The 16,893-nt window shown below is 37.9% G+C and overlaps 1 protein-coding gene across 1 annotated transcript in view; it reads right to left on the reverse strand.

Moving 5' to 3' along the window:
- PTPRR (protein tyrosine phosphatase receptor type R) overlaps window positions 1–16,893 on the reverse strand; it is a 380,321-nt gene that overhangs the window by 51,125 nt on the left and 312,303 nt on the right. Inside the window, exons 11-13 of the mRNA XM_069081929.1 lie at window positions 7,004–7,114; window positions 5,361–5,518; window positions 3,185–3,298 (exon numbers count right to left, since the gene is read on the reverse strand). Of these exons, the coding sequence (XP_068938030.1) occupies window positions 3,185–3,298; window positions 5,361–5,518; window positions 7,004–7,114 (383 nt within the window). The remainder of the gene's footprint in view (window positions 1–3,184; window positions 3,299–5,360; window positions 5,519–7,003; window positions 7,115–16,893) is intronic.

Genomic DNA, 16,893 nt, shown 5'->3' on the forward strand with positions numbered 1-16,893 from the left:
CTCTTATTCATTACTCCCTTTCATTGATACACTCACTCACAATGCTAACATTTTATATGTAAGTACTCTGTTGAAGTCGTCAAGGGGTGGGGGCAGACAGAGAAACACTCCATAAAATTTCTACAAACAAAAAGATAGGATGTGAATTGAATTCTCTATCCCCAGTCTCTCAGCAGCCAGAAAAATCATGAACCTTTAGAACAAGTTCAACCCCTTTATTCTACAGATGAGGAAACTAAGGCATGAATTTGAGGAACAGGGAGACTATAGTCCCATCGTCCACATCAATCTGGGAACACTGAGTTCAGGTTTTGGCACCGTGGTTTAAGAAATACACGGGTAAATCACAGAGAGTCCAGAAGTGGTCAACCAGGATAGTGATGAGCCTTGAGCCCATGAGTTGATGAAACTGGGAATGTTTAACTTGGAGAATAGAAGATTCAGGGAGCATAAGATAGCTGTCTTCAAGGCATTTACAGGACTGTCAGATTTGTTTTATTTGGTTCCAGAGGGCAGAACCAGGAGGAATGGGTAGAAATTGGCATCACCCATGTCCAGTTGATCCAATTGTGTCTAGTTCTTTGTGACCCCATGGACTGCATGGTCTTGACAAAGATACTGGAGTCGTTTACTATGTCCTTTGACAGTGGATTAAGGCAAACAGGGTTAAGTGACTTGCCCAGGGTGAGACAGTTAGTAAGTGCCTGATGCTGGATTTGAACTCAGGTCTTCCCGACTCCAGGCCCAGAGCTCTATCCACCAAGCCACCTGGCTGCCTACTAGGCAAACAGAGGTTAAGTGACTTGGCCAAGGTCACACAGCTAATAAATGTCTGAGGCTGCATTTGAACTCAGGTCTTCCTTACTCCAGGCCCAGAGCCATCTAGCTGCCCCAGGTAGAAATTACATATTTAAGGTCAACATCAGGAAAACCTTTTAGCATGATGCATAGTACATAGTAGGCAGCTGATAAATGCTTAGTGAACAGCAATTAGAGCAGCCCCAAAGAAGAACAAGGCTGCCTATAAAGTTAGTGGTTTCACCCTCATTTGAGGTCAAGCAGAGGCGGGATGACCATTTATCTAATGTGTCACATTGGAGACTCCTTTTATGTATGGGTTAGATAGCCGCAGGTCCTTTGAACTCTCAAATTCTATGATTTTTGTGATACTATACGGCCCAGGGAAATGGTAGGATTTATTCAAAGTCACACAGCTAATTGGTGATAGAGACAATTGTAGAAGTCAGATCTATGATGTGCAGAGAGAAGCACAGGGAGGGAATAGATACTATTACAGTAAAGATTCTCATTCTGCTTCGTTAAGCTCCAATCCTCAAAGTATGTTTCATTCTTTGCAGAATTATATCTAGCAATTCTAATACCTGGGACAATCATAAGAGGCAACCTCAGATCAACTTTGTTGAGAAGGATCCAGAAAAGAGAGGAAAGAATTTGGACATTAAGGCACAAAGATTGGGGGAGAGGGGAACTCTGAGACACTCCCCGATCAGGAGGGGACATAGACCCCTAAGGCTCTGTGGTTGGGGAGGGGGGAAGTATTTTACTGAGGGGAAGGAACAGGGTGGGGCCAGGCAGGAAATAGGCAGCAGAGAAAGGAAGCTTGTCTTCCTCCCCAGCTCTGATTCTGATGATCTGGATTCTGCCTTCATGCCTTCTTTTTCACCCTGGAACTTCCCTTAGTCCCTAGGATCTTCTCACCTTGGAATATCCTTCTACTATGCTAGCCCCTTTCTCCCCTTGGTGAGTTCTTCCTGGGACCTTCATTTTGGGATGGGACCCAGGTCAGTCATCTTTCATTCCCTCCCACTTCTGACTCTCTGGAGGTTGATACTATGCTCCTTCATGGGTACCTCCCCCATAAACCCCTTATTCAGTAAGCTTAACGAGGGCAAAGACACACACACACACACACACACACACACACACACACACACACTCTTTGTTTCTCGATCTGTCTGTCTCTTTCTTTCTCTGTCTCTCTGCCTCTCTCTGTGTCTCTGTCTGTCTCTTTCTCTCTCTGTGTCTCTGTCTGTCTCTATCTGTCTCTCTCTGTCTCTGTCTCTCCCTCTCTCTCCCAATTATATCCCAAGCACTTACTTTGTGTCTGAAACTTAGTAAGTGCTTAATAAATGCTTAATGTCTGCCAGCCTGGGACCTTCCTATTTCAACTAATTTTTTCTTATTTCTTAGTTGTTTCTACCCACTGGAACAGTATAAGGACTATTACTTGTTGTTGGTAAGTCATTCAGTTATGTTCTACTCTATGTGACCCCATCAACTTTGCCCATGGGGTTTTCTTAGCTCAGAAAATGGAATGGCTTCCCATTTCCTTCTCCAATGTGTCCTCATTTACAGATGTGAAACTGAGTCAAATAGAGGTTAAATGACTTGTCCAGGGTCACACAGCTAGTAAGTATCTGAGGCTGGATTTGAACTCAGATCTTCCCGACTCCAGGCCCTGTGCTTTATCCACTGTACCACCTAGCTTCTCTATAAGGGCTGTCATTGTACTCTCTAAATTCAAGTTTTCTTGGTCAAAGACCTAGTCACCCTGCCCTGGCTTTGGTTCATTCATTGTCACTGACCCATTCATCCCAAAGTAGTTCCACATTGTATTTATTCTCATCCTTTCCTACCCTTCCCCATTAAATTTATATATGACATGTCTTAGTTATGGAGAAATAAAAATGGGAGTCTATGCCATAAAGTGTAGGTTGCCCCAATGTTTACATCTTCCCTCCCTGAAACAACACTTTTCATCCTGCCACATATGGACCATTTTAGTGGATTCCAGTGCTGAACGTCAGTGATCAAAGTATATGGAAATACAGAGAACAGAAAAAGAAACCAAAAAAATGGGAAGGAAGGAGGTGTTAACAGCTCTCACCATGAACACACTGGGACATAAAAATGGAAGTAATAAACATGGGCTTCAGAATGGGGGCTTCAGATGGTTTGCAGCCCGAGGAATGATTTCTTGATGTGGCTTTTAACATGCATATATATTCTCCTTGTGTTTCAGTCTTATGGCACCAATACATAATTGCTTGGAGCCAGCTGGGCTTAAAGCATCCAAGATCCATAAGAAATGTTTCTCCTTTACTGGTCAAGGCCACTTGGCTTTTAAGACTCTGATTCCCAGTTTTCTTAGCAACTCACTCACCTGTCTACCCGAAGCTGACAGACAATGCTGAGTGCATCGACCACACCTTCCTCTTTCAATTGTCGGCAGCCAATGGAAGTGGCAATAAAACACCCAGTTCTGCCGATCCCGGCACTGGAGAAAAAGAAAACAACATGGTAACTGATCTTTTCTATTTGATGGTCCAGATCTGTGATTTCATCAGAGTAGTGAACTTCAGGATGGAAACTTCCAGAAACAGAACTCTATTGCTAACTAGTGTCCAAGGTATAGTCTTAGTGAGTTACCTGGGCACTAGGAGGTTTAGCGACTTGCCATTGTAACACTCTTGGTCCCTCTCAGAGCTGTGATTGAGAAACCAGGGTTTCTTGGCATCCTGACTCCAGGTCTAGTACTCTAGCTTTTTCAAGTTTGTAAAGCCCTTAAAGCACATTGCCTCTGTTGAACCTCATACAGCCCTGTGAAATCAGGGTTATGGGTACTGTTATTCACATTTTGCAGATTAGATTATTGAGGATCAGAGAAATCAAACGACTTTCCCACAACTATACATCTATTATTCGAGGCAGGATTTGAACTCAGATCTCTCTAACTCCAGCTAGGTGGTACAGTGGATAGATCTAGCTTGGAGTCAGCAAGTCTCACCTTCATGAGTTCAAATCTGGCCTCAGACACTTACTAGCTGTGTGACCCTGGACAAGTCACTTAATTCTGTTTACCTTGGTTTTCTCACCTGAAAAATGAGCCAGAGAAGATAATGGCAAATCACTGCAGAATCTTTGTGAAGAAAACTCCAAAATGGGGTTACAGAGAGTCAGAAATGATTAAACAACTCCAAGTCTAGTATTTTGCCTACTGGGTCACAAGGTCTCATACATAAATGTGAATCAGAACAATGAAAATACAAAGTGTAGTTTTTTCAAGGGGGAGTTTTGTGGGAGACTATTTAGATTAATTCAATTAAGCTCTAAACACTGACATACATGAATTTACCAGTCATTGACATAATAATAGCAAGCATTTCTATAGTGCCTTACACATGTTATCTCATTTGATACTTATAACCCTGAGTGTCAGTTGCTATCACTATAATTGTCATTATTATCCCCATTTTATAGATGAGGAAACTGAGGCACAAAACAAAACACTCAAGTGACTTGCCCAGGGTCACACAGCTACTAAGTATCTGAGGAAGGATTCAAACTGAGGTGCTCCTCACTCCAAGTTCCTGTACCACAAAGCAAAGATTTATGTGTTATTCAAAAGGGGCATGGCTAAAGTCTGAATAATTTTGTCATATACTTAGTAAATATTCAGTTTGATTGGGCAATATCCAGGTTAAAACGTTGGAAAGTCATGGGGATTGTCCACTACCACCTCAGGTTGGGATATTAGTTTTTACATCCCTAGTGGTAAGGTAGAAGAAGAATTTTCTTTATTGAGTGACTCTATAAGGTTATTGAGACAGCTGGGTAACTGTGCCCTCGAGTCATGAAGACCTGAATTCAAATCTGGCCTCATTTACTAGCTGTGTGACTCTGGAAATCTTACTTTATTTCCCTCAGCCTTAGTTTCCTTATCTGTAAAATGGGAATAGTAATAGCACCTACCTTCCAGGGTTATTGTGAAGATAAAATATGATGATATTTGTAAAGCACTTGACAAACCTTAATGTTTTATATAAATATTGTTGTTATCATTATATGTCATGGAAATAGCCTTACCCAGTGATCAGTGATGAAAGGGAATAAAAAAGAAATTGAAATTATATGTGGAATCATCAACTGCCTAGCTTCTCTGAAATGTTTGCTTTCCAAGATAAATCATTCATAGGAGGTACTTGGCAAACCCCATGTTCTACCCATTTTGTTGTTGAGTTATTTCAGTCCTACCTGACTCTTCATGATCCCATCTGGGGTTTTCTTGGCTCTGCTATTTCCTTCTCCAGCTCATTTTACAGATGAGGAAACTGAGGCAAACAGGGTTAGGTGACTTGACCAGAGTCACTCAGTTAGTAAGTGTCTGAGGCTGGATTTGAACTCAAGTTTTCCTGAGCCCAGGCCTGGTGCTTTATCACTGCACCTTCTAACTGCACAATACCTACTCCATCAACCCCTGCTCCTTTACTAGAGATTCTACCAATACCCACTTCTTAACTAGAGATCTGCCATGAGAAAAGGGTCTATGTGTGCATTACCTGCAGTGTACAATTATAGGTCCTCTGCCTGAAGAGGCAATTCTGTCCTCTTCTACATCCAGCATGAGTTGGAGGAGGGGCTGAGCACTGTCGGGGGTTTTATGATCCGGCCAAGATGTATACCAGTAGTGCTTCACATGTTGGGTGTGACTTCCTTGCTGAAAAGAGTACAATAGCAACAAAAACATACTTCAGCTACACAATGGACCAAAATGACATCCAGTCCATGTACTGAACCTCAGAGTGATTTGCCTTGCTCCAAGTATTAAATGGACAGCTTATTTAGAAGTAGAATTCTTGGGTCTAATATGAATCATACAAGATGAGAAGGCATGATTGAGATGTAATCAACACATCCATCATTGACAAGATCACAGATAAATCCATTACAAGTTGTCTTGTGATCATTTGGAAATGGTACATTTTGAAAAGATCTCCTCACCTTGAAACAGTTTTACTTTGATGTGAGAATGTGATATCCTTTCACTCTTTTAAAATAACCATTCTTAAATTGACATATTTATGTCTTTCATTTCTATTATTTATCATAAACACACCCCCTAACATAAAACACACACATAACTGCACAAACTGTCTTTAAGCCTTACTTGCTCATCACAAATTTCTGTATATGCCCTTTATACTCTCTTATTCAATTTTTTTTTCAATGAAATCAATTACTATGTAGATTTTATTTAAACTATACATGATTATCTAGATAAGGTTGATATCTTCAGGGTCAGTTATCACACTGTGAAAATAATTTCAAGGCTATATCTCCTAGGATATTCTCAAGCATCAGTGAATAATATGTAGTCTTGCTGTGAAAAGAGTCTGGCCTGGGGAAAGTTACTGTAAATTAACTCTAACATTTTGAAGATCTCATTAGCACCTTTGTCTTGTCTTGCCATCCACCAGCACAGATTTTCTTTTTCACAGTTGCCAAGCCTTAGTTAATGGTGGTCAGGTCCAAGCAATTTTTACCCTGTCATTATGGTAATACCTCAAATGTGAATAGGAAAAATTAGTTGAAATCCTATTTTAAAATGCCTTTCAACAAATTAAATCAGGGATCCCTTATCTATGAAAAAATCATAACACCATCATAAATTGAAGGGTCTATTTATACTAATTCAATTGATTTACATATTCAAACTGGCTAAAATAAATTTAGGATCTGATTTTAATTTATTTGGCAATTGTAAAATTATTGTATTTCCTTTAAATCTAGTATGATTATTTTAAAAAGCACATAACTGCACAAACTGTCTTTAAGCCTTACTTGCTCATCACAAATTTCTGTATATGCCCTTTATACTCTCTTATTCAATTTTTTTTCAATGAAATCAACTACTATGTAGATTTTATTTAACCTATACATGATTATCTAGATAAGATTGATATCTTCAGGGTCAGTTATCACACTGTGAAAATAATTTCAAGGCTATATCTCCTAGGATATTCTCAAGCATCAGTGAATAATATGTAGTCTTGCTGTGAAAGAGTCTGGCCTGGGGATTTCAAAGCAGATTTTTAAGAAAAAAATATATCTATTAGTAAAAGATGGCAATTTTATTATATGATATGTAATGTAATTTTTTATTATAATTTTAATATTTATCTTGGAGAAGGAATTTTCTTACCTTTAGGGTAAGGTTTCGGACAGTGTAGTTATCACATTCTTTCACACCAAGAACCAAGACTTCAACTTTTCCATAAATCCCTCTCTTTTCTGGCCAGTAGAGCACACATTTCTTGAAGAAAAAAAAGTACAACTGAGAAAATATGAAGAGTTTTATTGGTCTTGGAACATATTTCATTCAAAGATCTCAATGTTTTTCTTGAGCAGCATTGTTCAAATGGGTGGGAGCCCTAACAACAAATTCAGTCCTGAGCAATTGCTGAGTTATCTAGAGGGCAGGGAGAGAGAGCAAATTGAAAAGAGATGAAATCAAAGCATTTTTGAACTTCACAGCAAACCAGATTTAACCAGATTTAGCCTGAAGTCAGATTAAAATAAAAGGGTGTTATTTTGTCACTCTAACCCAGGGCTCCTGCCTTCATCAAACCAAAATCAATTTCAAAAGTAACTGGAGACCAGGAGTTCTTAATCTTTTTTTCATAGAACCATGAACCCTTTTGGCAGCCTGATGAAAACTATGGACCCCTCACCAAATTGATGTTCTTAATTGCATAAAATAAAATCAATAGATTTAGAAAGGAAACCAATCATACTGAAATAGTTATCACAATTATATATATATATATATAATATTTTAAAAACATCACCAAATTAGTGTACATAATACTAAGAAGCCCTGTTATGTGTGTTTTCTCTTGGAGCTCAAATTCAAGCATATAAAGAAATCTTAATAGATACTACATCCATAAAATTTCATTTTCCAAGAGAGCAGTTATAATAGAAAAGTTGGCAATCATAAGACTGTTGTGAAAAAAACATTTAATTGAAATAATTGTAAAAGTGATTCCACAATGTAATCAATCAATCAACAAACATTTATCGAATACTTACTATGTGTCAGGCCCTATATTGGTCTCTGGCGATACAGAGACAAAAATGAAATACTCCCTTTCTTTTCAAGCTGACAAGTGGTTGTATTTGCTCTAGCTTGTGGAATTTTGATGTACAGTAATTCAATTTTGAGAAGAGGCAGCTTGGCATAGTGGTTAGAAGGCTAGCTTTGGAATCAGAAAGGCCTGAGAAGTCTATTCTGATATGTATTAGGTGGGGGATCATCGAATTCCTTAACCTCTGAATATCTTAGATAACTCTCAAAGCCTATAGATTGCTACTTGTTGCTGATCTATACTTGTAGAGGGAGTTTTCACACCTGGAGTTTGCTATAATGATGCAATTATAAGCCTTCCACCTCACCCTCTTGCCCCTACCCAAATAGATTGTAATACCTTACAGTATAGATGGATAGATAGTGATATATAAATATATAATATACATACACACATATATAATGTATATGTGGATGTAGACATATTATATAGTAAATACATACACATTCATATATACATTATATAATGTGTATATGGATATACATTATATTGTAAATATGTATTTGTACATACTGTATATATACACCCATGAATATATACATAAATACATATGGATATATTTGCATATATAAATACAAATTATATAGACTATATATACATATATATGCACATACATATATACATACACTATATATAAACTATAAATACAAGTGAATGCATCTATAGATCTATATCCATCTCTCTCTCTCTCTTTCCTTCCATCCCTCCCTCTTTCTCTCCCCTCTCCCCTCTCTCCTCTCTTGCTAGTCTCCTCTCTCTCCTCTATCCATTCACTTGTATTTGAATTATTTAGAATCTCTGAAAATCTGCTTTAAGCTTATAACAGAAGATTTTCTAGAAGTAGAAAGCTAATTGTTCTATGATTTTTTTTTCTGTCAGGCTCATAATCTCTGAGATGTTACCCTTCTTGATGTAACTCCTTTCCCTATATTCAGTTGGTCCATTATATTTCCAGCATCATTTTTCTTAGTAAGACAAATCTTGTTGATCTGTAGTTTTTCATGTGACTCTTGGAGAACCTGTTGATTATGAGAAGCTCCTTAACTCATCTTTCTTTAAAGTTAACTTTTGTTGACTTATTTCAATTTTAAATTGTCTAAATTCCTCACTTGCCCCCTCCTACTAATCCCTCAAGGTTTCATATTATACACATCCAGGCTACCTTCTTGGAGGAAAACTGGTAAGAAGAAAAGCCATGTGACAAACATGGAAAACATTCGGTACACATACAAGTTTATGTGAAGCAACGCTTTTGACTCAACTTATGATCCCATTGGTATAGAGATATGCATGTTCTTGACCTAGCTATTAGTTAGTTATTTTGAATTATTATGGAGACACAGACCCTTTCCAATCATGCTTAAAAATACAAGCAAAACAAATGACCCTGTAAAATACCATTTTCCAACCTCATTGATTTAAAAAACTTAAATGCACATCTTTAGATATATCTGTATTATTCCATCAGTCAAGATTTTCATTTCTCCTCAGAAGCACATATCTTTTGAGTGTGGGGTGAAAGGCAAATAGGGTTTTAAAAGCATAGCTGCAGACCCTGAGTCATTCTCTTTTTCAGGTAACTCCCCTTTCCCTACTGAACACCTGTTTCTTCACATCCATTTGCAATGTAACTTATACAGATTTATTTTTAAAGAACTGCTACTTTACTAATTATAACAGAACAGAAGATGAATCATCTTAAAGTCACAAGAATTAACTGGGGGAAGGAAGACATATTGAAAGGTTATCATGACATCCAGAAATATACTGTAAGACGACATGCCATGATATATTGTAGCCATTTCCCCAAGTGAAATCTTGAGTTCTCCATCCCCTATCCCCCCAAATATATTCATACAGAACATTTTGATCACTTTAAAATCAAATTAAATTATTTCAGGTTTATTTGAATGCTAGAAAACCATTGAATATTTTAACCTAGTTAGTGGCAGAATATTGAATTTAGCTGAACACAACACTGTAAGACACAGAAGAAGCATCTTAAAATAAAACCTCTTCATCCCTCCGGCACTTCCAATGTATCTCTTTTTGTATCTCTTTATACATTATACAAAGATTAAAATCTACCCAGTTTGGGAAAGGTAAATCACACTGGTGAATCTACCTGATTTCTTTCAAATGATATAATCCATTTCACTTCAAGATCCAGAAAGCTATCTTAAAAGTCTGCCCCTTGGAAGATGCCCAGAATAATGAGAAAGCCAAACCCCCCCCCCATGATAATAACATATTGGGGAAATAAAAAGGCACTGAAAAGTTCAGTCATCACCTATCTTGGCACGTAAGCCCCGTTATCCATTATCAGACTCAAGCAGTATGAATCTCCCTGGGAGGCCAGATGTCATTGCTGAGATGAAAAGAACCATTTCACCAGGCAGCCAGCACCCAGTGGAGCAGGCTTCCGAGCCTCCTTGATAAAATGCCTCTCTCCCAAGACTCCAATAGCCTCTCAAGAGTGTTTTTCTTGACTCCTTACCAGCAAAGCAATTGGCAACCAGAACTGGGAAGACAATGAAGTGTGACTTGTTCATGCAAACACCCTTGATTAACATTCCCATCGCCATTATGAGATACAATAGCTTATTTTTAAACACAGCTACATGATTTCTTTTTTTTTCTTTTAGGAGAACACAGAAGAATTTGAGTGCTTCTGAATATGAGGTTACATAAAGATATGAAATATCTGTTATTTTTGAGCAGCAGCTACATTGTGATTATTTATTGTTCTAAAAGTGATAAGAAAGGGATTGAAAATGAGATAAAGGGAAATAGGACAATTCACTAATTTTAATTTAGGAATTTCCAAATAACGCACATCTGTTGTCATTTTTGTCACTACATCCATTCATACATTTTCTTAGAGGAGGCGTTCTTAATTTCTTTGGTGTCATGGACCCATTTGGCAGTCAGGGGAAACCTATGAGTCCCTTCTCAGAAGAATGGTTTTAAATGCATAAGATTACAAAAGAAACAAAATTCACTAAAAATTGTATTAAATACATTTATCATGTATTTAATGATATATATGTATATGCATATATGCTGGCTTTTAAAAAATATATATGTATATGCATATATGTTGGCTTTCTTTTAAAAGAATCATGAATCCTAGGTTAAGAACCCCAGAGCTAGAGAATCAGAGATACAGAAGTAGAAGGGACTTTAAATGGTAAGGTTCAACTCCATCATTTTGCAAATGGAAAACAATGAGTCAGAGAGAAGTGACTTAATCAAGGTCTCAGATATAATTGTTGGCAGTCAGAATTCAAGTCCAGGAGCTCTGATTTGAAACTCAGAGGCTTTCAGTTTGTACCATGATTCAAAAGTTCAATCTGACTGTTTTCTTCCCCTGACTAGGATGTTTCCACCTATTACAACTGTAATGTTACTCATTTAAAATGAACGTTAAGTCCTGAGATACCCTGGTTTAGATAAGTTTGGAGGAAAGAAAAGTTAAGTAAATGACTTGATGAATAAATGACTTGATAACCGGTTAGAAAATAGGTTATAGAGGAAGGAAAGGGTACAAAAAATGAGTATAGTTGCCTATTTAATGTTCATCTTCTCCTTGACCCTCCCCCCTTCTCTGGGACATTCAGAATTCTTTGTGTAAAGAATGTAGTTTGGTCAATCGTTTATTCTTCTGAGGAGAAAGGGGAAGAAGGGAAGGAAGAAAACCATTCAACTAAGTAGTACTTTTTTTAGAAGGTCTTTTAAGCAGCATGTAAAGAAGGTTTTACTCTATTAGATAAAGAACTATAAGGAGAAAAGTTATGAAAGGCTCCATGACAAGGAGTTTGAACAAAAAGAGAATATTGATGTCAAACTAGCCCCTTATCACATTTAATGGTGTGGATCTGAGAAATTCTGTGGGTGGTCTCCATGTCATTGCACAGGTGCCCCCGGACAGCTCCTCCCCCCCCCCCCCCCCCCCCCCCCCCTTAAAACCCCTCTCCCCCTCCACCAAAAAATTTTTTTTGTCTGTCTTTTTTAAAACTTTTTTTTCTTTTTTCTTTTTCCCCCTTCCCCCCCCCCCCCCCCCCTCCCCCTCACACTGCTTCTTAAAATTTCTAGTCTCGTTCAAAATAAACGTTTGGTGGGCAAGTCTTTATAAAGCCTTTCATGATCTCTTCAATATCCTCCTTTCCCCCATGGCCCTAGTTAGCTCTCTTCTACAGGAAACCTTTCCCAACCTCTCTTAATTCTAGTGCCTTCCCTCTCATTTATTTTCTGTTTTTCTTATATAGAGCTTGTTTGTATCTACTTGTATACTACATATCCCATTAGATTGTGAACATCTTGAGGGCAGGGACTTTCTTTTGCTTCTTTTTTTTTCTTGGCATACCCAGCACTTAAGATAGTTCCTAGTACATAGTAGGTACTTAATAAGTGTTTATTGATTGACTCTTTACTTCTTGAAATTATTTTGTATTTATATTTATTTATCTGTGTATACAATGAATTCTTACCCACTTCTAGTAAAATATAAACTCCTTGAGATCAGGGACTCCTTTATTTTTTCTTCCCTTTCCCCTCCCCCCAGCCTTTATGTAGCTATGTGAATAGGAAATGCTTGATAAATCTGCATTTAATTGAATGGGCTCCTCTCCTCCTCCTTCCTTTCCTCTTCCCTGTCCTCTTCTTCCTCTTCTTCATCCCTGTCCCTCCTCCTCCTCCTCCCCCCTATTTTCCTCCTCTTCCTCCATTCCTTCTCCTCTCTGTCCTCTTCTTCTTCCTCCTCCTCCTCCTCCTCCATTCCTTTTCCTCTCTGTCCTCCTCCTCAATTCTTTCTCCTCCCTGTCCTCCTCCTCCTCCCTTCCTCCTCTTCCCCTCATCTCCCTCCTCTTCCTCTCCATCCTCCCCATCTACTCCCTCCTCTTCCCCTCCCCCTTCCCTGTTCTCCTCCTTTTTCTTACATATCAAGGGCAATAGAAATATTTGGTACTGTTTGAGATAAAACAAAATAGAATAACACTTTCTATTAGACATGAAACATGTTTGAAGGTGACAGGTTTCATTATTCTTTGTTGGAAAAGAAATGCTCATTTAAAAAAAAAGTCTTCTTCCTATCATATACGGAAAGTATATGAGAAACCAAGAAAGGAAAATGTTTCCCCAGTGTGTTGATTTGTGTTCACACAAGACATGTCTGTTTAATTGTTTTTTTATCATAACTAAAACAGCATCTAACTCTTGAGAGTGCCAACTCTCCCAGTCTTTTGTTAACATTTCCAGAAGGGATAGTCACCTGCTTCCTCTGAAATGAATAGAATGCTGTCTAAATATGTATCTAGAAAGCTTGGCTGAGTGTGTTATAAAGTGATTCAGCATTACTAGCACACCCTTCACTGTACCATATGTTACAGTGTCCATCTGTACCTATGGTGTCCACTCCTGGGGAGAGTTGCATTTTTAGAAGAAGCCATGTGGTTGGAACTACTTCCTGTTGAGTTTTTGCATTGCTTTAGTATACTAAATATTTATGGTTTCACCAAAATTCATTCTGTAATTATTGTCAATTGATCAACAAATGTGTTGGCATATTTAAGGAACTATATTAGGCATTGCTGGGAAAATACAAGACATACTCCTCTCAATGAGTCAACAACCTTGTTGGAGAGACAAGGTATATATGAAAAAAAGAACTCTCTAAAAATATGAGGCAGATCTTGAGAAATGCCAAATAAATACTATAAGACTAAGTGGAGAAAAAAGTTCAGAGGGAGGAAAGATCACTCTGGGGCTGAGTAGTTAGGTAGGCAAGATTCATACTTATATCAATCAGTAAGCATTTATTAAGCCCCTACCACATATCAAGCACTATACTAAGAGCTGGGTATACAAAAAGAAGCAAAAAAATGGTCCTGACTACAAGGAACTTAAACTCAAATGGGGAAGAGAATGTGCAAACAAATATATGCAAAACAAGATATCTACAGGATAAATAGGGAATACAGACAGTTCTTACTTTATGTAAGTGGGCCATTCCATAAACTTCTACTAAATCAATTATTTTGTAATGTAAATTTGCCCTCGGACTTAGGGAAGGCAGGAAAGAGGCCACCCACCCATTGAGGGAGGGGGGCAGCACATGGTTTAAGAACACATGGGGCCTGGGGATGGAGAAGTGAAAATAGGAGGAGGAATGTGGGAGGTAAGACCAGTCACATGGGAGACTGACTTGCAAGTCCAATGGAATCTGCCCCTCAAGCCAAGTCCCTGACCCAGGGAGATAGCAGTGGCAGTTTCTCCACAAATCTTGGAGGGTTTTTTTTTTGGGGGGGGCGTGTTTTCATCTTTTGGTTTGGTTTTTTGGTGGAGAGGAGGTGAGAGGCCAGGGCCAAGCTGTGGGGCAGGAACAGATACAGCACAGTACTGCACAGTAAAGCTAACATGTGGTTTTTTTTTTGGAATGTGTATTTCTTTCAGAATTATTTACATAAAATTGAATTATGCATAATGCATAACATGAGAAAGTAATTAGTAAAGGGAAGGCATTGGAAATTAAGAGGGATCAGGGAAGGCTTCCTGTAGAATTTTAGGTGGGACTTAAAGGAGGCCAAGGAGGTCAATAGTCCAAGTGCAGGATGAAGAGCATTCCAGGAATGGGGAGATAGCCAGAGACAATATCCTAAGCCAAGCATTGGAAAGTCTTGTTTGAGGGACAGATAGGAAGCCGGTACTCATATGTATCAGGGAGTAAGGCATGAGAAGACTGGAAAGACAGGAGGGGCTACTTCATGAAGGCTTTGAATGCCAGACAGAGCATTTTGTATTTGCTCCTAGAGGCAATAGGAAATCACATTAATCTCTAGTTCTGTAACATATCTCCCATTCTCCAATTCTATTCTTCCAATCATACCTGTAACTCCAGGCAAATCACTTAGTGACTGAGTTTCTCCAGCTAGTAAGTTATCATGGCCATATTATTATAACATTGGAAGAGACCTCAAGAAGTCTACATCATATTTCTCCTTTCAGGTTAGGAGCTTTTTAACTGTGCATGTCTGTGTATGTACACACATGTGCGTGTGTGTGTGTATGTCTGTGCATGTAGCATGGACCCTATCTGACTATCAGTGAAGCCTCTAAATGGACCAGATCTCAAAATAATTTTTGTTGCCTACATTCATAATTGAAGGCAATACTAAATTCCAGTTATTGGTTAGTGAAAATGATGATGTAATTTTTTCCCATCCAAATTCACAGAGTTCTCTGCAATATATCAATAGTCCCCTTGTGGACACCAGGTTAAGAACCATTATTTACCTCTTTCAGAGGCAATAATGGTAAATAATGATAATTAGACCATTATTTACATCATTCAAAAAAGTAATCAGAGAGATCACACCTTTGTTCTTAAAGTTCTCCTCTCATGATTCTTTGTGATATGAAGGTAACTTGGGTTCTCAGAGGCTACACCAGCAAAGCACACTAACCTATCCTACCAAGTTAGAAAGATGTTGGGTCTGAACCTGGCAAAAGATTAAATAGCTGTCTTCTGAGGGCCAGATTAAATTTAGAAAGACTCATTAGGAAATCATCCTTAGAGTAATTAATTTTTTAGTCACAGCAAAAGCATGAAGACAACCTAAGTATAGATGAATTGGACTGAATATTAGTCACCACAACACAGTATAGATATATTATATATTTAAAAGTATATAGCAGTTGTCTCCCTACATAAAAGATATCTTTGATATCTCATGGATTTCTCTAGATATCTCACTAGATAATGAGGCTATCAGTCCTCTAAAATCTTGCTTCCTCAGTTGACCACTATTGTATGGACTGAGTTTTGCTTTAAAAATTCTACCTCTGTGTTTTCATTATCCACAAGTGTTTTTAATAAATTCAATTTCTCCAGCTACTCACCTACCTTCTTCAAGTTGCATTTAGCCATAGGTAGGGTGGATGCCTTGTCTGCATGACTGCTAAATGTGGATGTAATCACATAACACTTGCTATGTTGGACCTACCTTCTCTCTCGAGCATTGTAGGTTCTGGCCAACATCTCTTCTCTAGCAATGGAATAGTGCAATTAAAAAAACCCAAACCTTGAAATACCAACATTTGGCACATTTGGTTTCTCTCCAACGGAATTCTCTTCTTTATGAGACCTGCCTGGGTGAAGTAATTCAAATTTTTAAATCTCTAAAATTTTTATTTTGAAGACAAAAAGAATCTTTGTTCCATCCATTTTTCTCCTGTTGCATATTTCAATTATTCTTATTTTGCACATAAGTAGGTGGTTAAGAAAGTCTTGGAAATAAAGTGAGAAAATATGGTATATTTCTTGCCAAAATTTTCTTACTAAAACACCAAGCCTGAGAATTCCTAAGGATGCTTCCTTCTCTTCCCTCTAAATTAGGAGGAAATGACGACTGTCTGTCTAAAAACAATGACTGTAAATACTAATTGAAAGTCAGTGCAACTTTGGTAAACATGCGGTTTCCTCATAGTCTGAAAGTCACTAGACATTTCTTTCAAGCTATTCTTCTCTCTGTTTTGTTTGAATATCTGACATTTCAATATTTCCTCTATAATATCATCTACACATTTCTGGACAGTCTAGACATACTATGAAATTTCATTAAATGTCAACAAGGAAAACTGCCCCGATATTCACTTTGATGACCAGCACTATAGATGGCATTGATTCTTTGAAAGTACAGACAGCAGGACATAAACTGTAATACTTTAGACATTAATTCAATGTATGTAAGTTATAATCCAGACATCTTGGAAGGCAAGAGGTTAAAAATGGGAGGATTCTTTCTCATGTCTGGCTTAAAAAATTCCAAAGGAAACAGGCAGAAAAAGTTTCACCAACCCTAAAACAGTTGACATTTGAAACTCACTTTAAATCTTGCAAATTGTTTGCATAAATTATCTCATCTAATCCTTATGACTACACTGAGAA

This window comes from Petaurus breviceps, unplaced genomic scaffold (assembly GCF_028583685.1).
Source record: "Petaurus breviceps papuanus isolate PSGF00001 unplaced genomic scaffold, PetGlider_PUasm1.0 156, whole genome shotgun sequence".
Taxonomy (NCBI): Eukaryota; Metazoa; Chordata; class Mammalia; order Diprotodontia; family Petauridae; genus Petaurus; species Petaurus breviceps.